At 39.7% G+C, this 24,398-nt stretch overlaps 1 protein-coding gene across 1 annotated transcript; it reads left to right on the top strand.

Moving 5' to 3' along the window:
* The first annotated feature begins 8,592 nt into the window (after nt 1-8,592).
* Nucleotides 8,593-17,528, top strand: LOC120514705 (protein phosphatase 1K, mitochondrial-like). Its single transcript, XM_039735218.1, has 7 exons — nt 8,593-8,724; nt 9,634-10,079; nt 10,488-10,588; nt 12,304-12,469; nt 13,484-13,628; nt 13,715-13,849; nt 16,410-17,528. The coding sequence occupies exons 2-7, from the start codon at nt 9,658-9,660 to the stop codon at nt 16,539-16,541; spliced, it is 1,101 nt and encodes a 366-aa protein (XP_039591152.1). The 5' UTR covers nt 8,593-8,724; nt 9,634-9,657; the 3' UTR covers nt 16,542-17,528.
* Nucleotides 17,529-24,398: the final 6,870 nt, after the last annotated feature.

Here is a 24,398-nt window from a genome sequence, read left to right as displayed (position 1 = left end):
CTCCAGGGCAGCCAGGCTAAGTCCCCCAAATATCACGTCAAGTCCCTTCACCCACATTGTTACTTGTTGAATGTTTTGGACTTCATCATACTTTGCCCCACCTAGTATTCCAGTTTCGGTCTGGAGCCGAGGCGCAGTGGCGGTTTTTGAAATGAGCGACATGGGCCGTTGCCCAGGGCGGCATCGTGGTGGGGACGGCTTCTTGGCCATCGGCAAAAAAAATTATTTTTGCGCGCGCCCATGCTGCCCCGACATGCCGGCGCATTTTTGGGACTGCATGGGCACCGATCGGTTTTCTGTTGCCCATTTGTGGGGAATAAGGGCGCCCTCCATTTGCAAGGTAGGCTTGCTGCTTGCAGAAAAGGGAGGAGAGTGGCGGGGCGTCGGGGGATTCTCTAGCTGGCTGGGGTGGCATCTAATAACCAGCTCGCAAAATAAAACAAAAATAAAAACAAACACAAAAGCACCAGACATTATGATATTGACATAATTTGCACCGATGTGTTTTCTAAATTCTATCACACCCATATATGCGGGAAGTGAGCGCGAGGGTCTTCGGTGCGCCTGCTTGCTGCTGCTGCTGTGCTGAAGTCTCACACACAACCTGTCGAAAGGGGAAGGGGGGCGGGATGCTTCCAAATTAAGCACATTTCATTCATAATATTGTCAATCCAAGCCCATTATGTCACAATTAATTTTTCCTGGGTTGTGCGAAATCGCAGAAATCGTTAGATGGGCGCTCCTTGCGCGAGCAGCATAGAGCACAGTACAGCAAACAGGAAGAATAAATCCTCCTGTGTTTAGCTGACGCCAGCTCAATGGGTGTGCTCTCTCTATTCTTTAGCACAGGTTAGTGGATTCTAGTGATGTGTCGTTCGCGAACGCGCCGGCTCTAAGAACCGATGCTTTGAAGCGAACGAGAGGAGCCGATGCCCGTCGAGCAGAGCCGAAGTTCGGCCGCTCCTGCTCAGCTCTGCTGAAAATCCATTCGGCTGGGACGGGACTTTATTTATATGGGCACACAGAACATTTGCTCATAATGCCGGCTCGTTCACAAACGACACATCGGACTAGGATCGTGCCACTATGTGAAAGAAGGAAGGGGGGCAGATGCTCCGAAGACAGCGAGTGTTGGCACAGGCCAGGTACACTGTACCTGTCGATGCGACAGACGAGGAGCCAGATTTAAATGCAGGCGCATCGTGAAGAAAAAAAAGAGGAAAGAAATGAGTGAAAGCCGAAAAAGCAGCAGCATCTGGCTGCAAAGCTAAGTGCAGAATTTGTAATATGAAAATATCCGTTAGAGCAGAGTCAACAACAAACCTGCACAGAAATAGGCTATAAGATCCACCCACCTATCCGTGCAACTGGAGGAGAGCGTGCCCTCTGTCCTGCCATCCACTGACCCTGGAAAAGAGACAAGTACTTCTGCTGCAGCATCCACTGTCTTACCGAAAACTGCAGGTATAACACGGTCTTCAGTTCAAACCAAAATACGCACATTTATTTAAAAACAAATGACGCCAGACAAACAAAGAAGTGCCGATGAGGAGCTGGCTAAAATGATAGCTAGCGACTTTCAACCATTTTCCATTGTGGAGGACATTGGATTTACAACTTTTGTACAGGCCTTAAACCCCATGTATGTTCCTGGCCTAAAAACTTTTATTCAAAGAGTCATGTTGTTGTTGAGATTGGCCTTCATTTGTTTGCTGAGGTTTTGTGTTAAGTTGTTCATTTAAAGCTTTTATTAAAATGTTAAATAATAGTAACAGTGTATTTTTTGTAATGGAAAAAATGCATAAAAATAGGTAATGTCTGAAAACAATGAATAAGAAATTGCTTATACACAAACCATTCATAATTGCTTAATTAGGCTAAAATATAAGCATCCAAGTGATACTAAACGAAGAGCCATTTGGGAGCTGTAAGAGCCGGCTCTTTAAAGGGAGCCGATCCAAAACAGCCGAAGCTTTGAAAAGAGCCGGAGTTCCCATCACTAGTGAATTCGCCATAATTGGAGTGTGCATTACAGGCTTTAAAACGGTAAAATATCCATCCATTCATTATCCAACCCTCTATATCCTAACTACAGGGTCAGTCAATTAGATTTTGAACATGTTGATAAAATGATTTGAGTTAGTAAAATTTTTTTGTGTATGGATATGTATGTTTGCGTGCTAACTTACTAATGCAAATGACTCGCGTAGTGGGGAGTGGTAGGCGGGGAAAGTTAACCCGAAATAATAAACTGACTGCAGCTCTGAGAGAAAAGGTTTATGTAGTTGTTAGTGACCTGGTGAACTGATGACTGGAGATGGTACTAAAGTAAAAATTCTTTACACTAGAACGAAATATTTTGGTGCTGTATAAATGTAAAATTTGATTTTGTCTTTGTTAGACATTACATTTCCAAAAGTTTGGAAAGGTTATGGCCACCATCGGCTGTACTATGAAATACTTAGGTTCTGCAATGGATGGCTGTATAAGCGATTAAACTTGTCACTGCTTTTCTGGTGCTTTGAATTCCAAATGTGAGTCAGGAGTATCTAGAAGAAGGAAACCATTCCACAATAAGAGCACAGTCTTCTGCTTGTCTTTTGCTGAGGAGTATTTTTATTTTATTACCAGACTGATCAGCTAACACCACAGTAATTCTCTATTAATCCTTCTATCCCATTTATGAGTTGTTTAAAATATGGAATATTGACAGTATTTCTCCCATTAATTGACTTTTCAGGGTAATGAATCACAGAGAAAGCTGACCAAGTTGAAAACAATTAGAAAAAAAAGCAAGCCTGAACTTCCCAGTGAGCTTAAGGAAATGCAAGGAAGAACTCAAAATCTGTCTTCTCTGAAAATGCAACCATTGTTTCATATTGCTAAAGCTAAAGAAGAATGTTGACATTGAATAAAGATAAGCACAATGCACAAAAACGCACGTGTGAGTGAAAGAGTGGACAAAGTTTACAGCTCCACACAGCTGCTAGTGTTGGTGTTTGGTTATTTTTTTTCAATATGTTGGATGTGTCTGCCTGCAATATTCTATGACACTGTGGTGGCCAGTGTCATTTTGTACTCTGTGATGTGCTGGGCTGGTAACATTACTTTAAGGGAAGCCCACTGAATCACCAAGCTAATTAAATGGGAAGCTCAGTTACCGGACACAGTATTGAAGGAGAGAATGAGAACAACAAAACTGAAGCCATTATGAACAATGCTGCACATCCTCTGTATGACACACTAGCATTGAGGACTTCTAGCTTTTGAATTAATCACATATGTGCAGAAGTACGCCTTCATAATACTTCACTGGGACTGCTCTAACCCTAACCCCTGGAGGTAGTAGTGAAGGAGAGAGTTAAAACAAAACTGAGTTCCATTATTAACAATTCTGCACATCCTCTCTCTGTTAAACAAACATTGAGGACTTTCAGCCAACACATTATTCAGAAGAAGTGTGTCAAGAAACACTACTGGGGCTCCTATACTCCAATGGTAAAAAGTATAGAGCTTCACTGGGACCATGACTGTCAAGACAGAAGTTTTCTTTCTTTTTAATTTTTTTATTTATAGTCATTCTTTTGTGTGTTGAGACTATAGTGTGTGTGTGTGTGCGTACCTATCTATCTGTCTATCTCAAGAGTTTCTGGGAAGAGCCAATTTTCTCCATGGGGACAATTACAATACAATGGAATACAATACAATTTATTTTTCTATAGCCCAAAATCACACAACAAGTGCTGCAATGGGCTTTAACAGGACCTGCCTTTTGACAGCCCCCCCTCCCAGCCTTGACTCTCTAAGAAGACAAGGAAAAACTCTCAGAAAAAAACTTGAAGGGAAAAGATTGAAGAAACCTTGGGAAAGGCAGTTCAAAGAGAGACCCCCTTCTAGGTATGGTGGGCATGCAGTGGGTATCAAAGAAAAGGGAGTAAATAAAACACAATACACAGAACAAAACACAAGTAAACCTCAATACAATATAATAGTGCAACAGAAATATTAGAAGTAGAGAGCAGAATTCAACAGTAGATGATATCCCATAATACAATTTGGATTTGTTATGAATCCTGGAGACCTCGGCCATCAAGCTGCCTCCCCTAGTTGGCCATTCCACAGCTGAGACAGCACTAGGCCAGCCAATCCTATGAAAGGACCCCTCTACCTGATGATTCCTGCGATCCTTCATCAGAGATGACTTTTCCTTAGGTAGGGATAATAACTTGGCAGGTGGGCAGTGGCACCAAGTGCCACATTTGAGTACCAAGAAGAAAAACAGAATGGGGGAGAGTTAGTAACAAATTACAACAATCATGTTGCTTAACTTTTAATGCTAATGACTAACAACAGAGATGCAGTTTGCACAGTTGATCAGCAGCTCTAGTCAGGGTGTTCTACACTGAAGTAGTGAGTCTTAAGCCGGGATTTAAAAGCTGAAACCAAAGGGGCATCTCTTATAGTAGCAGGCAGACCATTCCACAGTTTATGGGCCCTGTAACTAAAAGCTCAACCTCCCACTGTTATTTTATTAATCCTTGTAATCATAAGCAGACCGGCATCTTGAGATCTTAATGTGCGTTCTGGTTTGTAAGTCATGAGAAGCTCAATAAGTAAGTAAGCCGGACCTTCGCCATTTAATCCTTTATATGTTAAAAGGAGGATTTTGAAATCTGCCCTAAACTTAACCAGTAGCCATTTTAAGGATTTAAGAACTGGAGTTAAGTGTTCATATTTTCTTGTTCTTCTAATAATTCTTGCAGCAGCATTTTGGATTAACTGGTAGCTGTATATGGGCGGCACGGTGGCGCAGTGGTAGCGCTGCTGCCTCGCAGTTAGGAGACCCAGGTTTGCTTCCCAGGTCCTCCCTGCGTGGAGTTTGCATGTTCTCCCCGTGTCTGCGTGGGTTTCCTCCCACAATCCAAAGACATGCAGGTTAGGTGGATTGGCGATTCTAAATTGGCCCTAGTGTGTTTGTGTGTGTCCTGCGGTGGGTTGGCACCCTGCCCAGGATTGGTTCCTGCCTTGTGCCCTTTGTTGGCTGGGATTGGCTCCAGCAGACCCCCATGATCCTGTATTCGGATTCAGAGGGTTAGAAAATGGATGGATGGTAGCTGTATAAAGAACAATTTGAACATCCAGTAAACACCGAATTGTCAATCCTATCAATATTTTAGAGTCAATCCTAATAAAAATAAATGCATGACTTGATTTCTCAGAATCCTGCTTATTTAAAAAAAAAACACCTTAATTTCCCAACAGTTTTAAGATGGAAGAAACATAATCTAGACAACTTTGTAATGTGAACTTCAAATGACATGCTAGAGTCAAAGATAACTCCTAGATTGTGGGCTGATTCAGTAAAGTTAATGGTGATTCCAAACAAGTTAAATGATGACAAATTACTGTTGTGATCAGCGTCATTCCCTCCAATAATTAACATCTCTGTTTTATCAGTGTTTAAAGACAAGTAGTTCTTATCCATCCACTCCTTTAATTCACTAACACAACTAATTAAATACAATATCAAAGAAACTTCATTTGGTCTAAAAGAAAGATATAACTAGGTGTAATCTGCATACGAGTGAAAATTAACATGATGTTTTCTAATGATAAATCCCAGTGGAAGCATGTAAAGTGAAAACAGAAAAGGTCCCAGTAATGAGCCCAGTGGGACACCATATCTCAGTTCTGTGTATAATAATGGAGTACTGTCAGCACATTTCTGTACATATTGGAATCGATTTGATAAATAAGAACTAAACCAAGCGAGCACAGTGCCTGTGAGCCCAACATCATTTTCTAGCCTGTGCAGTAAAATAGAATGGTCAATGGTGTCAAATACTGTACTTAAGTCTAACAACATAATTACAGTGGAGTTTCCTTCATCAGAGGATATCAGAATGTCGTTTACAACAAGCGTTAGTGCTGTTTCTGTACTATGACCAGTGCAGAAACCATACTGGAATTTCTCAAATAAATTTTGATGCATAAGGTGTGACTAAAGCTGATTGGCGACTACTTTTTCTTGTATTTTAGAGAGAAATGTTAAATTTAAAACGGGCCTATACAGTAATTATTAAGTATGTGTGGGTCTAGGTCTGACTTTTTAAGTAATGGTTTGATGACTGACACTTTTAGTGCATCAGGTACTGTGCCATGCAATAATGAACTACTGCTAATGCGAAGAACAGGCGCTGCAAGAACATCCATTGCAATTTTTTCTACTTTTGTTTGCACTGGATCTAAGGAACCAGTGGTAGGTTTTAATTTTAGAAATTAAAGTCAAGACTTCCTGCTCTGTTACAGGATTAAAATTTCTAAAGTGTTGAATGCAAGGTGTGACAGAGCCTGCCAAGCTAGTATGTAGTTTTCACTGTGAAGCTGAGATCTGGGATCATATATTTTTTAATTATCTCATTAAATAGTTAAATAAAGTCTGTACTGCTAATGTCTGTTGGTATTTTTTGCATTGTAGATCTGAATTCCCTTTTGTCAAATTAGCCATTGTTCTAAACAGTGCCCGAGGATTTTTATTATTGCTATCTATTATTTTAGAATAGTAGTCAGAGCAAGCTTTAAAGAGGGCTTTTTTATATTTTTTAAAACTCTCTGTCCATGCAATTTGAAAGACCTGCAGCTTTGTTGTTCTTCATCTGTGCTCCAGCTTTCGACACTCTAATTTAACGGCTTGATTGTTCTTGTTAAACCAGGGTGACTTTCTATGTGCTTTGATCACTTTTGTTTTAAGGGGAGCCACTGTGTCCAGAGCATCTTTCAAGATCATATTACAATGCAATGTTAGTTAATAATAAATTGTTTTCCAAATGTACATTTGATGTAAATGATCTAAATGGTTCTCCAAAATTATGCTTGACCTACTCAAAGTATCTATAAATTCTGAAACAGAATTACAAACTAGATGTCACACTGTCTTTGTTTTAATATATGAGTGTTTTGGTAAGGGCACCACCAAATCAAACATAAGTAGTGATCGGAAATAACTTTGTAAGTTACAATTAAATCTAATGTGTGGTTATGATTATGAGTTGGACCTTTGACAATCTGACAAAATCCTACTGAATTTAACAAATAAGTAAAACATTTTCTAAAAATGTCAGTTTCCACATCAATGTGTATATTAAAATCCCCCATCAGCACTATGTGATCATAATTTATAGAAAATAAGATAAAAGGCTGCCAAATTTAATTATGAACAATGAACGAATAAATAAAGTTCTATCTATCTAATGTGTATATCGTGTGGACTGAACTCCAACAATAGGATATGGGTAAACTGTACCGACATCAGATCTTCCTGGAGGGGCCTGGCAAAGCACTTACTACTCCAAAGGTCGAGAGAACCACACCACCTCAATCCCCAGCAGCTACAGGTGTCGTGATGAAGGTACAAGCCAGTTTTTCCAGACTTGCAATCAAAAAGAAATTGACCCAGAGGGTGAATTTAATGGCAATAAGTAAAAAAAAAGACAGTAAAACCAACACCATGCATGTACAGTGCAGGAGATGCACCTGCATAAAGCAGTCACTAACTAACAGTATGCTCATCATGTAAAGATGAAATCATAATGACAGCAATTGTAATTTTACAATTCTAACAAAATATGCAAAAATTGTCTTTGCATTACATTAATTAAACAGTTATCAAAATGCAACAGTTTGTGAGAAAGAAATGCTTATTAAATAGCTGTTTTATAGTGTATCATTCGTATGTTTTGCTATTTTAATGTGATTTATTTTCTAGTTCTGACAGTATGTGGGTCAATCTGACCAATACCCTAAATGCTCCTTTTTTTCTCCAACTTAACAGGGGGCTAAAATACATAAAAAAAGTGAAACAGAAAACACTTTGGCAAATGTTTAAACTATTTATCAAGGCCTGGAGTGATAAAAGAACTCCCTTGAGAGGACATTAAATTTAAAACAAAAGATGAGTCGGCGCCTGCTCTTTAAATAACGAAAGTCGCGGTACACAGCCGCATCTGTTATCGCTATCATGTAAATTGCACTATCAATAGGCAACAGGAAAAGAATTCTAGAAGATTCCGGCTCAGGCTTTTATTCTCGCTGACGTATAACAATAGGAAGCGTTATGCCTCCAGTCACACATTCTGGATTATTCCATCTCGGGCTTTTGAGGCGGCTAAAGGTAAACTCTTCTTGTACAGTACTGTTTGCACGTGAATAAAATAATCGGTGTATTTATATGTACAGTTATTTTTGTTAATAAATAAAAGTGATTGGACATTTTTGATAGTATCCGTAGTTAAATAAATATTCTACTTGTTTTTTCAGATTGTACCGTAATAATAGACTTTACGATGCGAGCTTCTCTTTTTTAAATATTTATCTTAAGAAATTCTTTTCAGTTTTTTGATATCGAAAAATTCGATGTCTGAAACAGGCGTGTTAAGTTTTCGAATTCAAAACATTAGCACATACCTATGGGCGTTAATAGCCGAGGACTTGGTCAAATAATCAGGCGCAACACTGCCGTTTTATCACTCCGCTTGAATTACTCTGCAGTTGTAGCCATCCGCGCAGACCAAGGTTATAAAAGCAGCCTTGCCAGACGCACTCCTTCTGTTCCAGACGACCAGGGCTTCTGGCTTGTTTGCTTGCTTGTAGGGTAGTGGTCAGTTTTTCGACTGCGCCGTCGAACAGCAGCTGAACATAAGAAAGCTTTGAATATATTTGTATCTTGTAAGTTTAATTTTGATTCATGCTTTTCTGCATATGTTGTTTGATTATTTTGTGATTGAGTGTTTGGAATGTTTGCAGGGAAATGTTGATTTTAATTTGTAAATGCATATTGAAAATGTTGTGCATGTTCGTGCAAAATTATTTTATAGAAAATGTGCACAATTGCAACTATAAAACGTGCTCGATTGCATTATTTTTGTTTTCGACCACGCCCACCTTAAGCAGTCGGCAGTGTTGCATCAGCCCGGCGCTCCGGTATGCGAGTTTGCGTCGCGGAGGCTGCGAATATGTGACCTTTTTAATAATATCGAAATAGTGTGCAGTTTTAATGACTTAAAGAGCAGCACATATCGATAGTAAAATGGACTGTAATATTAACAACTAATTTCAGGAAGTAGTTTGGCGCCACTTTCATTGTGAACGTTCTCTGCGGTCCATTGCGCATGCGTGCCTGTTTTTTTTTATCGAGAATCTGGATAATGCAGTGTGCTATACTTTACAAGTAAACTCTTGTAGATGCCATTTACCAGGTAAACTGTTAGACCGCTAAACTGTAATTGTGTTGCTACCGATTTTTACTGAATGTATATGTATCGGCACCAAGCAATCCTGAACTGGTTAGAATATGGCGAAATGCTCTTTTTTGGTGTAAATGCATTAAAAAGCTAAACGATTGTCACATAATCGTCTTAAGTACCCGACAATGCATGCATGAAAAGACAGCTGTCTGCTCTTGATTCATATGCCTGGGGGAGGATACGAGGCAACCCCCACTGTGCAGAATCTTTACGTGTGGGCGTTTCCCCTGCCAATCATTTCACTTGACCAATCAGCCTTATTGCCTTTGTTAATCCCCCAAAACTATTTGTTTACCTGCTCAACAAGAATTATTCATTTGCTTATTTGCAGGTGTCCTTTACGTGTCTAGAAGTCATGTCTGCCCAATCCTCTATACTGTGCTGCCGGATTGGACGATTGGCAACGAACCTGCGGGTAGCCAGTCGGAAACGCTGGTCGACATCGCTCAACCGCTGCATTTCCTCCTCCACCGACAGGAAAAATTTGCTGGCCGTGACATTACAAAATCACGCGCCGCTGACCAAAGCCTGGGACCGTTTCGGCATTTGGTTGGACGAGCCCATCCTGCTCCCCCCTCGCTTAGCCGATGCTCGTGTCGAGGCTGGGAGCCTTCCCAACGTGGGATGCGCCAACCAAAAAGGAAAGCGGAAGACAAACGAAGATCGCCTCTGTGTCCAGAAACTTTCAGACAATGTGTTGCTTTTCGCAGTCTTCGATGGCCATGGGGGAGACGCTGCTGCAGAGTTCTGTTCTCGCAACATATCATACTTCATAAGGTAAGGATAAGCTCGCATGTCGCAGCATCCTACGTTAGACCCCCAAGAAATGTAAAACTAGTTTATGTCCAGATTCCAGATAGCAGAATGTAACCACGGGTGAGAAGTAATTTCTTGGGATGAAATGTGTTGCCATATGTGAAATGAAAAAACATAACCACACTGCTATATTGCTTTTCCATGTTTGAAATACATTTTATACATGGAGGGATATTAGAAAATTGTGATGAGAGTAGGCCATTCAGCCCCACAAATTACCTATATTCTATTCATCCAAATTGCCTGAAATATCAAATTGAGATTTGATGGTCTGTAAAGACCCGCTTCCCACCACACCACATCTTAATAAATTAATAGGATGGATAACTTGTTTTACAAACTGCATTGTAATTCATTTCTCTTCCACAGGAAAAATCTTCAGTTAGAATTTGATCTTGAAACAGTATTACACAAGTCATTTCTCGAAGTTGACCACGCCTTTCTGCAGCATGTTTATAGTTTGCAAGAAGGTAAGTTTTGGGAAGACTGGGAATGTTTACTAAAGCTGTCTTTAGAGTATTTGCTTTCAATAAAATACATTGAGAATTGCAGTTAGTATAAAAATGTTTTTCAAAGATCATGCAGTTTAAATTATTTTTTTTTTATTTTGAACAAGTATGCTTAGGCTTGCATTTTGCAGTCCCCATAATTTAATTTAAATAAAGATAAAGATTTTTGCAGTGTTACTTTTAAATATGCATGAACGTATTGCAAAAAATGTAGGCTTGTTTCCAAATGTTGCATGGGATGAATTGGTTTTAATTATGTAATATTAAAAGTGGCAATTCAATTCTCACTGAATTGCTTGTAAAAATTTGTATGAGTTTTTAAAGACTAATGTTAGATTGTGTTTTATAATGGACTGGGTCCTTATTTATCAATCATGTAAACAAAAAAGTGTACATTAAGACAAATATTGCCTATAGTTGCCAATATTCACATAACACATTTACAAATGCCAATTTGCATATCTGAGCATGTTGACATTTGACATTTTTACATTTGACAGTATTACACTGTGATGATTTTATCCAGTTTATTTACAGTCCATAGACCATGACAGATAATTTGTGTAGTGGGAACAGCTAAGGCAAAGCTGAAATTCTAGAATTAGGTCCAGCAGTACTGCTTTACCAATGTTCCCATTAACTTTTCTGCATTGAAGCAGAGTGAACGTAATGCTGTCCCAAGACAAATTTAGCAGGTGGTTCGTCCTTCAGAAAATGTTTTACTTTGAAGAAATAGCCACCTTGTAGTCATCAGTCGATGACAGTAAAACAACTTTGCACTTAGATTGCAAAAGTAAGGAAAACTGGCAACTTTATTGTTGGCAGTTAGGCATGCCCTGTAGAATGGAACAAAGTTTGACACAATGACCTCCAGCGAACATTTTTTATGACGTTAATGTATCCTGTTCATAATATAGAAGGCCTTCAGAAATGTGGGTGTTTTCCAGTGGTAAAGTGGTTTGATACACATTAGTGTTAAAGCCCTCGTACACGGCGATTGCATAGCAAATCATAGGTTATTGGTAAATGAGGACCCTGATCTATTCTTTGTAGCATCTCTATTCCAGTTCTAATATTAAGAGATTGTTTAAGCTTTCGTGTTTGTGCTTTTCACATGCTTTTGCCAGTTAGTGAGTGGAATTGAGATGTTCTTGTCTTGAATCTAACAAGCATTTGAGCCTTAGCTGGCTGCTTTTTGGTTTGTTACCTCCTTTATATTTCAACCTAGGTGATGGAGTCCAGCGGTTCCATGTCTGGACTACTGAAGACTGCGAATGTTTTTTAAATACCATGTAAACTCCTCGTGAGTTCTCCTCTTTTTGAGCAGTTCTAAGGTTGGCAGTAGTACGATTTAATTTGAAAGATTTAGGCGCATATGTAGACTCTGATTAAATTTAATGTAATTTTGAGCTGTCTGTAATGTTTGATAGTATGTTAATAGATAGAAATCAGATTATTGGCTGCAGTTTTAACACATTAATAATTGTAGCACTTTAGCTTTTAAGTAATTTATTGCATTTTAATATATTTAATATTTAAACTATTAAGTAATATAAAATGCCCCATTTTTAGATTTTAAACTGTTCATACTCTTGAACATGACTTTTCTGCTAGAGGAGTAATGTCCAGTTTTTCTCCCTCCAAATTTGCTGATTGTTATTGTTTTTCATTTTTAGGGGTTGTCTTGTCTGTTGGCACAACAGCAACTGTTGCCTTACTGCGCAATGAAACCGAGCTTGTAGTTGCCAGTGTTGGGGACAGCCCAGCTGTCCTTTGCAGAGAAGGAAAAGCAATACATTTAATTGAGGACCACAACCCAAGGAGAAAAGATGAAAGGCAAAGGTGAGATCTACAAGAGAAGTTGTGTTATTGGATTAATTTATCCTCTATTGGCTGTCATCACCTCCACATTCTAATTATGTACACAACAACAATCCTGTATTATGATTTTATGTTTACTCAAATGTAAGTTAGGTTGTCAAATACTTCACACGTTTTAGTAAATGATGCATTCTGTAGATATTTGGGTACTTCATCATGCTTTTGTTGTGTCTAGGCCTAATAGATTTTTGAGATATTTACAAACCAAGTAATTTTGTGTGTATTACAAGGGTTACCACCACTCCCACCATAAAGCATTATGTGGGGAGTGGTAGAGGCCTAGTAGATTCACTGAAAGTTACAAGCTATTGCCACAGCTAAATGCATGTTTAGTAAATTGGGCATTTTTTTTTTTTGATTGAGTTGTATATTTTACACAAACTGCTAGTAGGGAAATGCTGTTTTCCCCTCACCAGTATGACAAGCCAGCAGTGTCAGATTTATTCTTGCACTACCCCCTCAAACCACCCAGGAGCTTGTTTAAGGGTAAACGATGGCAATAGCATCTTGTAACGTTCATTTTTATTTGAGCAATGCAGTGACAAGCAGCAGTTGGTGAGGTTTTTATAATTAAATATTTAAAGTTAGCTGCTCCCATTTTTTTTTTCTTTCAGCTGGTAAAAGGTATTTTAAATATTCTGCACTTCAGCATTTTTTACAAATACTTATGTGCTTTTTAGATTGTAGATGCTGTTTGGTAGAAAGGTTTACACATCCTCAAGGCTTATTTTTGCCATTTGGAAATATGCCCAATTTTGGTTTCTTGTAGTGAATTTCCACTCAAATGATTGTTTTGTATCCATCCATTTTTATACACTGTTAATGCGGATGATCAGAAGCTTATTCCAGCAGCAGAAAGCAAGAAAATGTCCCAGACTAGGTCCCCAGTCCATTCCATGGCAAAACAAATAATTTATTCAGTTTTACTCTTCAGAAATCATTTCTATTTACAAACTCTTTCATGGTCTTTTGCAGAATTCAGCAGTTTGGTGGATTTATCGAGTGGAACAGTGCTGGTGAACCCTATGTTAATGGGAGGCTGGCGATGACCAGGAGTATTGGAGATTTTCAAGTTAAACCATATGGTGTTATTGCAGAACCTGAGACTACAAAAGTAATGGTATGCAAATTACAGATTTGAGATCTACTTTTAGTGTGTGATCAATAGTATTTGGAGAAACCTTCTCAACAAATTTGATTGTGCAGTTGCAGGAATCTCGAGACTCTTTCCTGATATTAGCTACCGATGGAGTCAGTGGAATAATGGAAGTTCAAGAAATGTGTGATATTGTCAAAAAATGTCAAGACTCGTCAGAAGCTGCTGTTATTGTTACAGATCAGGTAAGATTTTTGAAACATTTTAATAATAACGTAAGATGATTGACAATGTAATTGTTTTGTCATTGTCATGAGTGTTGCTGGCGCATATGTGTATACATACATACATACATTTATACTTGCAAAATACCCATACTTCGCAGCGGCGAAGTACTGCCTTAAAATTTTTATTAAGAAGAAAATTAAACCTTTTTAAACTGAGGGAAAAAATACCGATAATTATTTAAGGATCTCTTTGTATACCACATTGTGAGTTCGGCCCTCCGGTTGTAACATGACCAGGCTGTGTGCGCTGAGCTTACTCTTAAGCATGCAACATATAGTTGGCAATGTGAACAGTAATCTTGTTTCAAATCTCACAGCTTGGATTGCTGCTGTCATAATCTTGAGTTTCATGGTTTGTTTCAATTACGACAGTATTTGCAGGACTTGTGTTGAAGTGACATTCTGCATCTCTAAAGCGTTGTAAGCATACAACCGGTTTCATTGATAACTTCACATCCAGCTTTTGAGAGTTTAAACATTCATAAACATCAAAGTGTCCATTACTGAAATCGTCACCTGTGAATCTAAGATGTTTAAGAGGCATTGGCGGTTGTCGAGGTGTAAAATATTTGCCCATTTCGGTACACTTGAAAGCGACAACCAAGCAATTTAGCAGCAGCCATCAACTCCCATGCAGAACCATAGGTGAAGGGCTTAAGCATTTCACTCTTATAGTGCTCCTGTGTAGTATAATTATCTTCTGTACCGTCATCAGTCCACACCTTGACCAGTCAGTACATAGTACATAAGACACAATGTTCCTCCGGATATCAAGAGTGAGCCTGATATGGCCGTGCAATATGTAACAAAGAGAATAGAAAAGGCAGGGAGCCATCTCCGGGCATGTAAACCACTCGGTAAGTGACAGTTCATTGATCGATGGTGATCACCTCGATAGACATGTTAATAGGGGTACGGTTGGAACGATAAAGGAAATGGGTACCTGAACAATGTAAAGTAAGTCTAAAATACCTACACAATAACTATAATCGTAATAAATGAACAATAAAACAGCGCAGAAGCCGTGGATTAAATAAAAAAGGCTGTAGTTATCAGCAGGGAGACGTGAATCCCGTGGCGAAGCAAGAAAGGGAATGTAGAGACCGGAGCGACGGACGGCCTTATATAGGCAGGCAGCTAACAACATGGGAGGCATTGGGATGGGGAACCCAATGCTGCCTCACACGGTGACCAAGCTGCGGGCTATGGACGTATATATGTACGTAAGTAGGATTCAGTTAGCGTTGGGAACCCGCGTACCAGATTTCTTGAAGATGGGCCCATAAGTAACAAAGACCATTGGAAAGTTCAATATGGTGGCCGAAAGTGGCGTCATACCACTAAAATAAGTACGTACATCGGTTTTGGTTAGCACAGGGAAACCGCCTACCAAATTTTGTGAAGATGGGGCCATAAATAATAAAGTTCAACATGGAAAATGTTTTTGACTGTTGCGTGTAGAATTTCGAACTGAAACCTGCTTAACTGTTGTAAGTAAGCTGTAAGGAATGAGCCTGCCAAATTTCAGCCTTCTACCTACATGGAATTGTAGGAGAATTAGGGGTGAGTGAGTGAGGGCTTTGCCTTTTATTAGTATAGATTTGAGAACAACTTTTATTAGGGCATAGGCTGTGTGCCCCCAACAGCCTAAATTGTATTAACTCTTTCAGGGCGGCTGTCGACTTTTGTCGGCAGGAATAAGTTGGAGTAGTAAGCAACTGCAAATGGTGACAAAACCCGCCATTATGTTTGTTTAACTTTCTTTGCTAGAAGGGAAGTTAGCTTCATTGGTTTGACTGAGATTCCCTGTGCTTGTGGGAGCAGTGAAGAGCAAATGACGACAAAAATGGTATCGACATCTGGTGAGAGATCAAAGCGAACACACAAAGCAAACTACTCCGAGGACAGCGTTTTGTGTATTACCGCTGAATTGGACTCTGACCTTTCGCAATTGATCTAGAGATCGAAAACGAAAGTGAGGTACCGTTGATCGATCTCCAGCTAATCGTGGTGCCGAACACGTTTATGTAGATGAAGACCACAACTCATAATGACATGAGAGGTACAAGCTAGATCGCGTTGCGCTGTGACCGTGACTGCTGCCGCCGTCCCTACCCCCATCATGGGAAGATGGCTGTGCTGCCGCCCATGAGTGTCTCGAGCCACTAGAGACTGAACTGGTGGCCACAGCACCCAGCAGCTGATTGTTTAGGTTGATTTATGTGTGAGACCCTTGCTTTGGATGCTTTTCAGAAAACTGTTTTTTGGAAAAAATATTCAGCCCTCAAGAGTTAAACATGTTTGTGAGTGCTTTTAGAATTGGTACTCAACTGGAAGTGAAACAGTAATTGCTAACCTTAGCATGGTTACTCTTTCCATGCATTCATATTTGTATATTTTTCCATTCTAAAATTGGTGTGTCATGGTAGACATTTTTAATGTGCAGTTTTAGGATGTAATTGTCACTTCAGAAGAAATTAGCATGTAGTTAATCTTTAATGTCTTTCAAATTTTTTAGGCACTCCAATATGGCGCACAAGATAACGTGACTGCTATTGTTGTACCCTTTGGAGCATGGGGAAGATACAAGAATGCACTGACATCCTCCAGTTTTGGTAGAATAATGGTGGCAAGTTGTCGATGGAGTTAGTCTGACACCGTTTTTATTTGTCGTCTTGTGGAGTTTGCACACCAAGTGTGGCCTTGATGTGAATGCTATTACTGTGCCTAAAATTTGTGAGCTTTCTGGTTTTGGGGGTGTGTTTTTCTTTCAGTCTAAATTCTCCATCTCACTGTAATCCCTAAAAATAAAGTGAGGTGCTAAAGTTTAGTGGCACACACTTGTAAATATGTAAACATGATGCTGCTGCTTTAGTTTCTTTTTTCTGGCTTCTTCCTCCTTAATGGCAGGTTCAGTGCAATCACATCTTCAGTATGATGAAGCGCATGCCATTGGCAAGTCTGCAAATACTGAGAGTGTTAAGTTGACTTGCATCTGCTGTTCTAGTGGAGGAAGCTTGTTGCTGTCTTGTATCAGGCTAGCTGCAAGTGTAGCTTTTGTGGTAGCCACATTATCCATTAATGGGAGGAAAATCTAAAAAGAAAAATCATTAATAGATGATGCACTTTAAATGAATGAGGTGTGTGCTTAAAGGGTGACACTTGATGTCACGGGCTTATTTGTTTTTAACCTTTCAGCAGCACAGTTCCCTTACATGCTGTTGTAACCTAAAGAATGATTGCAGTAATGTTATGGTAGCAGCATCTGAAACCAGAAAGCTTTGTCTAATTGTACTTTTTATTTTTTTAATGTCTTGCTTTTCAAATTTCCAAAAATATGGATTAGAAATGTTTTCTCTGGATCTAAAAGGTCCTTCATTTTTTTCTTTCATTTTTATGAAAGTATACACACTACTAGTGCTTTGAAGCACATTCCTGTATCATGAATTTTAAATGGTTAATTTCAACCGATCTGTATCTGAATTGCTTCTGTACAGTTACTTCATTGGTATTTGTTACAGAATGAGCCAAATATGAGAAAAGTGGAAAGATGTGCATTGTCTACCACTCACTCGTTCTTAGTTGTGTCAAATGTGTAAATGTACCAAAGTTGGCTGTAAAAAATGATTTTATTTAATGGTGTCTGTTGTCTTTTTTTTTAGCTGTTCAGTATTCAGATAACGGTATGGTTAGAGACATGGTGTGAGTATGTGTTTTTGGTGGGGCTGGTATATGATCAAAAAGTTCAACCTTTGTGTTCAGCAATACTCTGCCAAAATATTTTTACCACTGATTGGCAACATGCACAATGATCTTTACCCCAACAAAACTGCTTTTCCATTACACTAAATTTCAGACCAACATTTTGAATGCTACAAAGAAAAATTCTTCACAAAATCTGTATTTCCAATTGTTATCTGTTCTGAAGAAGCAGTTATTTGTGCTGCCATTTTGTCCACCAACTTGGAACTTCTTTCCAGAGTCCACACAAGGCAGTCTCTGGGCTGGCAGCCCTTCATAATGGGAAGGTCGGGTCCTGTCCTCCTGCTACTTCCCAATGCCATTCTGGCACAATATCTTGTATGTGGATTACAGTGTAAGTTGTAAAGTGTACTGGTTTTGCAAGGGCTCACTACATAAATGTTTTCCCTACCAGTCGCGGGCCAGTCCTATTTGCAACAGCACTTAATCTTAATACATCCTTAATACGGTTGTTTTAGTGTGTTGTATGAAGCTGTTCACAATGAAGTGAAAACAAAATTTAAGTGCAAAAAGCCACACGCTGAAAAACTCAACATTTCTATCTGTTTACACACACCCTTTAGAAGTTGTGTGGTGTGCAATCCCTCTACTAAAATGAGCCAGTTGTGACTTGTGCCTTACCAACTCCACAAGGTGACAAATGCAGCATTAATTCTTCATCTCAAGCTCTTCAGATCCTGGATGAAACCAGCACTGGCCCACCTGTGTTTTGTCTACCAGGCATGCTTGGGCAATGCTAGCAGGTATCCATGAGAGGATAATATCTATACCCCCATCTTTAAAGTGTCTACACCTTTTAACACAGTTGACTGGTTTATTTGAAAAAATGGTATAAACTTTGAAGAACCCATTTTGGTCAATTTGCTCCTCTTCATTTGTGTGGGAGCTCATGTGGTGATCCATGTCACCAATGCCAGGTTGTGCCCACACTTTACTATGCCTTTGCACTGGTACCTCCTTCACCACACCATTATGCTGTGTGCATAACCAGACTTTGGGAGTTAACGAACTTTAGCTACACCTTCAACTGTGAGGATGCTGTTCATCTGCCTCATTTCCACACTTTGCCTCAGCAGGTTCCACAATTCGACATGGACAAACAAGCTGTTGTACCTCAGAAATTGAATTTCTGGAGTGCCTCCTTGAGGTTTAGAAGGGGGTAGTACTGCAACCATTGCTTTCAGTGTCTTTTGATGCCTATGAGATGGTGCTCACTGAGAAAAGGTGATTTATGAAACCAAGATGAGTGATGTTGATTTCCTTGAAAAATGTTTTGTGACTCTTACAGACGTGGACAAGAATGCTCCTCCATCTGCCCATTCTGTTAATCCACTGCTTTATGGACAGGAACTTGTGGGAGTGGTGTAACTGAAAATAATGTTGAACTATTTGTAATTGCAATATGTATATAAACGGTGAAGGAACCAAGTTTTGAAGGCATCGTTGCTAAAGGGATGCTGGTTCTATGGCACTTCTGGGAACAAGCTGTATGATTATATATAAATAAAAAAGAGGGTGTCGCCATAGACATGTATAGGTAGATACCACATTCACTGTGTTGCCAAGTCGACACATTATGTCAGTGCCTCTGCCATAGTGCGAGTGGCAAAAGTGCCATTTAAATGAATACAGGTAGACGTGGAAACCTGGTTTTCTGATGAAAAAACGATAACGTTTAAAACAGTATCGTTTACTTCCAACAGATTTTGGCAAATCTTTTAGATGCAATTATTTGTATCCATTTATACACTAATAATGGCAATTATTTAATAATAATTATTAAATAATTCCTCCCATATAAGTAACATTTCTCAGACTGCCTCCTTCCATCTCCAAAACATTTCTAGATTTAGTCCTGTTCTTACGCAAAACACAGTACTGAAGTATTGGTTAATGCCCGAGTCACCTCACGTATAGATTACTGTAATGCTATTCTAACTGGCATCCCACAAAAACGTTTCCATCACTTTCAACTTCTTCAAAATGCTGCTGCCATTATAACTAAATCCACTGAACATCTACACCTATTCACTCTCTTAACTGGCTCCCTGTTAACTACAGCATACAATATTAAATACTGCTCTTAACATTTAAAGCTCTCCACAACCTCACTGATCTCCTCCAGACTTGCACTCCTCTCGCTCACTCTGATCCTGTAATTTGAGAGTATGCAGTCTGACAATATGGTGCAGCCTTCGTTTCCTCAGAAGGAATCATGAAACCTCCTTTGTTTTTTAATGTGAGCGAGTGGTAGCTTTGATCATATGATGCCGGTACAGCTAAGGGCTACCTCCCACTGCTTCCTGAGGTGGATTTCTTTGGGAAACCTTCAAAGTTTGAGAAATGTTAACAGCTAACAGCAATCTACATAGTGACAAAATACGTTTAGCCAAAACGTTGTTTGGAGGCTCACTTGAGCACATGAATGCTTGGCTTTGCTAGCTTAGCCTGGCGTAGCTAAAGTTAAGATTATAAAACAGGATTTTCTAATGGCCAAATATAACCAAAACAATTGTTCAGCCTTACCTATGAAATGTAATCCCCGGGATCTGGTTTGGAGCGTACAGCGGCTTGTACAATCCCGAGCAGCACATGCGTGAGGCATCTTTATCCATTACTTCATGCCACAGCAGTGCCACTCACAATATGGCGGCGACGTTGACGTACGATGCTGGTGGTCATGCGGCGTCCAGTAATTCTATGTCTATGGTGACAGGGGAGTTAGTGAGTGTGCACCACAGTCCTGCAAGAGAGTTGTAGAGATGAATAATGAGATAAAGTATTGAGCACGTTAGTCTCCCATTTTGTAATAAGAGGAGAATGAGATATGGTTTGAAGTTTTAATTGTGTTTAACTTCTAGTTCAAGTTAACGTTATTTATATGCAACTTAGTACGTGTCCTGTAAGCCTCTGTTGCAGGGGTGTCGAACTCCCAGCTTTGAGGGCCGCAGTAGCAGCAGGTTTTCATTCTAACCCCTTTCCTAATCAGTAACCAGTTTTCATTGCCAATTACCTTCTTTTCCCTTCATTTTAACAGCCCTGTTTTTTTTAACGATTCAGTCCTCTGCGTTGATTCTTTTCTTCATTGAAATGTGACAACAGATGACCATCTAAATTTCATTTCATTATTTAAACCCGTTGTTTAATTCAATGGCTTGTTGCTGCTCTCATTTTCGCCACAGCAGATGCCGCCAAAATATTTTTGTAACCCGAGTGATCAACCTTACTGAGCGAGACCTTCACCTTTCTTAATTTTAAGATATTGTGTGATGGGCACAGGTGAGCTGGTCAAGTGCCAGATTGATTTGTGTCTCATTATTGTTTGGCTGGGATATAATTAAGAATATAAGAAACAACTAGGGGGCCTGAGTCAAGTTAATTAAAACAAAGGCAAAATTAGTTAATTAGCAGCAAAAACTGGGCACTAATTAAGAAGAGAATTAGAATGAAAACCGGAAGCCACTGCTCTACTGTTTATTAAGGCATAAGCCTAGATATGTTTCATCGTGGAATACTGTATATGCTGTTATTTAAGTGACGTGATCTCTTTGGATTTATATTCGACATATTTTAAGCCTAATTATACATTTATACGTAGTGTGGAGTGGGCTAGGGATCTGCGTTGGCAGTCAGAATGTTTCTGATTTGAATCCCGTAAATGCCAGAAGTAATTCCAGTCCGTTGGGCCCTTGATCGAGGCCCTTAACCTGCAGTTGCTTCATCCCTTCGTTACAGAGAAAACTTGGGAGCTGGTGGCAGGATTGGCACTCCAGCCATTGTAAAAAAAAAACACAACTCCCACTGTTCTAGTGTGGTGCTGAGGTGTCACCCGCTGCACTTGGGTCCCAATCGGGTGGTTCGTCGTGTGGTGGCTGCAGCAAAGCACGGTCAGCGTCTGCTTTCATCCTCTCTCTAGTTATACTGTATGTGAGTCAGAGAAGTGCTATAGTTTATGATGTGGGTTATGTTATTGGGGTTTTGTTTCTGTTAAGATTTATATGCAGAGCTTAGGAGTCATCGTAATTTATAACAAGAAAAAAAGAAGACACCCTGCCTGCACCACCAGAAAAAGGAAGAGCCGCTCAGTAGGCGCACACAGTGGTCTCATGTATTCAGACCCCTTCACTTTCTGCACACGTCACTGTGTTGGAGACTTCATTTGAAGTGGATACATTTGCCATTTTTGTCCATCAATAACCCATAATGACAAAGTGAAAACATCTTTTCAGAAAGGTTGTCAAATCTCTCTATTATAAAAAAAAATCCTGGAGAGAAACAGTAGGGCGACGAGACGTGATCTTCACATTAAGATCACAGAAGACACTTAAAAGACCTGCGAGACTAGAGAGACTGGCCACAGAGCGCCACGCGGGGACCTTAAACATGAGACTTTGTGCCAAGAGATTGACCAGGACCGCCTCGCGATGACGTAGAACATGAGATTCTTGCAAGATACGCCCTACTTACTACCAGATAAGATCACGGGGAGCAACGCACTCAGTCGTGTAATGGAGGCTTTGAGCACAACACACGTCCAGGGCTCTCAATGCATATAAAGTGTATAAGGACAATACGTTATAAATGAAACATAGACAACTAAGCGAAGAAGAACGCAGTGCAGAGAAAAGAGACTCAAAAGCATTAGAGAGACAAAAAAGAAAAAGAAGAATCTAGGTGCAAATTCAGAAAATAAGGAAAGTAATTATCAACCTGGAACAAGAAGAATTGAAAAAAAAAGTAAGTCCAATCCGGACGTTGGCGCTGTACACATGTAGAGCAGGTTAGAGATTATGAAAGCAGTGGAATTCGAAAGGCTAAAAAAAAACAACGTTGGCGCGATACACATGTGGAGAAAGTTAAAGGATATGAAAGTAGGAAAATTAGAAAGTATAAAAAAAGAAAGTAAAGATCGCAGTAGCGCAAACAAACAGAAATTATTACTCGAAAAAGGGAAAATAATCACCTGAAACAAAAGCAGGATAAAGCAAGGTCAGAAATAAAAGACAAAGAGTAGAAAACAGTAAAACATCATAAAAGAGGTTAAAAAAACAAGGGGCTAAACACATGCAGAGCAGGTTAGAGAAAATGAAAACTGGAATTCAAAAGACTCGTAGAAACACATGGAGAGCAGGATACAGAATAGGAAAGCAGAAAAAAATGGCCGTCTCAAAAAAAGAAAGGAAACGTCGCATTAGCGCAAAGAAAGAGAAATTATTACTCGGAGAAATAACGAAAAGGTGAACAGAGATCGAATATACGGACATAGGTGATATGTCAGAAGTATGTAAATATTGTAAGGCTTTAAAGTTTAAATCAGAGAATTTCAAAAACGGAGTTTACCGCACATGCATTTATTGGTTACTGCTGATGATGTCGATCGTTTTGTCTGTGTGTATTATGGTACAAAGTCATTAAACACGTGTCTCACAGATCTCATTCAAGATTCAGCACATTGGGACTCGAAAGATTTCAAATATTGTTTTTACAGAAGTTCTGAAATAAAGGTGAAACTAATGAAATAGCAGCAATTCAAAGAAAAAAAATCTTAAAAGTGTGTATGCGGAAAACCAAAAACAGGTTGGCGAGCGAAGCCCCCTAGTGTATTAAAATCAATAACTGAAATCTCATGTTCATATCAGTACTTCGAGCCTTTACTGGGACACTCCAAATTGTGGTCAGGTGCCTCTTGTTTGCTTCTCCCTGACATGTGTCCAGAACTTCATTGGAGTGTTTAGAAAGGCACACACGTACCTGTGGGTATAAATGAGGTCCCCTCTTCACACTGCACTATTGGTGTACGGAGTGAGGCCTCCTCAAACAGCCCATTTCACGATTCCAGCAGTGCTGATGAGGCAGAGCTGTTTCTGGGCATAAGCTGTCCAGTCAAGGCGCTAGGGCACCCTCTAGTGGTCAGGATGCATTACTGCAGCCTTCTGTAGAGATCCATCCATCCATCCATCCATCCATTATCCAACCTGTTATATCCTAACTACAGGGTCACGGGGGTCTGCTGGAGCCAATGCCAGCCAAAACTGGGCGCAAGCCCACCGCAGCTTCTGTAGAGATTCCTATTTTTATTTTTTCTCTATTATAAAAAAAAAAATCTTGGGATGGAGACTAGGGAGACAAGACTTGATCTTCTCGGAAGACAATTTGACGGCCCGTGAGAGACACTTTAACGTCATGTGAGACAAGGCAGTGACACAACATTTAAAACAAGACCACAGACATCTAACCTAGCAGTTGTTGGAATGCTTTTTTGGCAGACACACTTCATGTGCTCCCAGCTCTTAAAATAAAAACAAGTGACAAGCAGAACACACAGCTCGGCAGCAGATGATCCGACCGCTTCTCCTTAGCGTGCATTCAGCCCTAGACCCTTCACAATGCGAGAGCTAGGAACACAAAGTGGAAAAAGGACAGTTGCTGTACAGGCTTTTAAATGATCGACGCGCAGCGCGACAAGCAGAATACACAGCTTGCCAGCAGCAGAAAGACAGCAGCTGATCCGATGGCATCTCCTTAGCGTGCGTTCAGCCGCCCCCCCCATACAACGTGTGCAGCGTTATACTTCCTGTGAGAAAGAGATATAACCACGCCCGGCGCGGGAAATAAAGGACAAGTATTGTTTTTACAAAAGTTTTCAAGTAAAAGTGAAAATAATGCATATGTAACAATTCCCATGAAAATAGCAATCTCTTTAAATTGTTTATCCAGTAAACCAAACCCGGGGTTTGAGTGAGCG

This window comes from Polypterus senegalus, chromosome 1 (assembly GCF_016835505.1).
Source record: "Polypterus senegalus isolate Bchr_013 chromosome 1, ASM1683550v1, whole genome shotgun sequence".
Classification (NCBI taxonomy): Eukaryota; Metazoa; Chordata; class Cladistia; order Polypteriformes; family Polypteridae; genus Polypterus; species Polypterus senegalus.
This window is presented reverse-complemented; position numbering and strand designations above follow the sequence as displayed.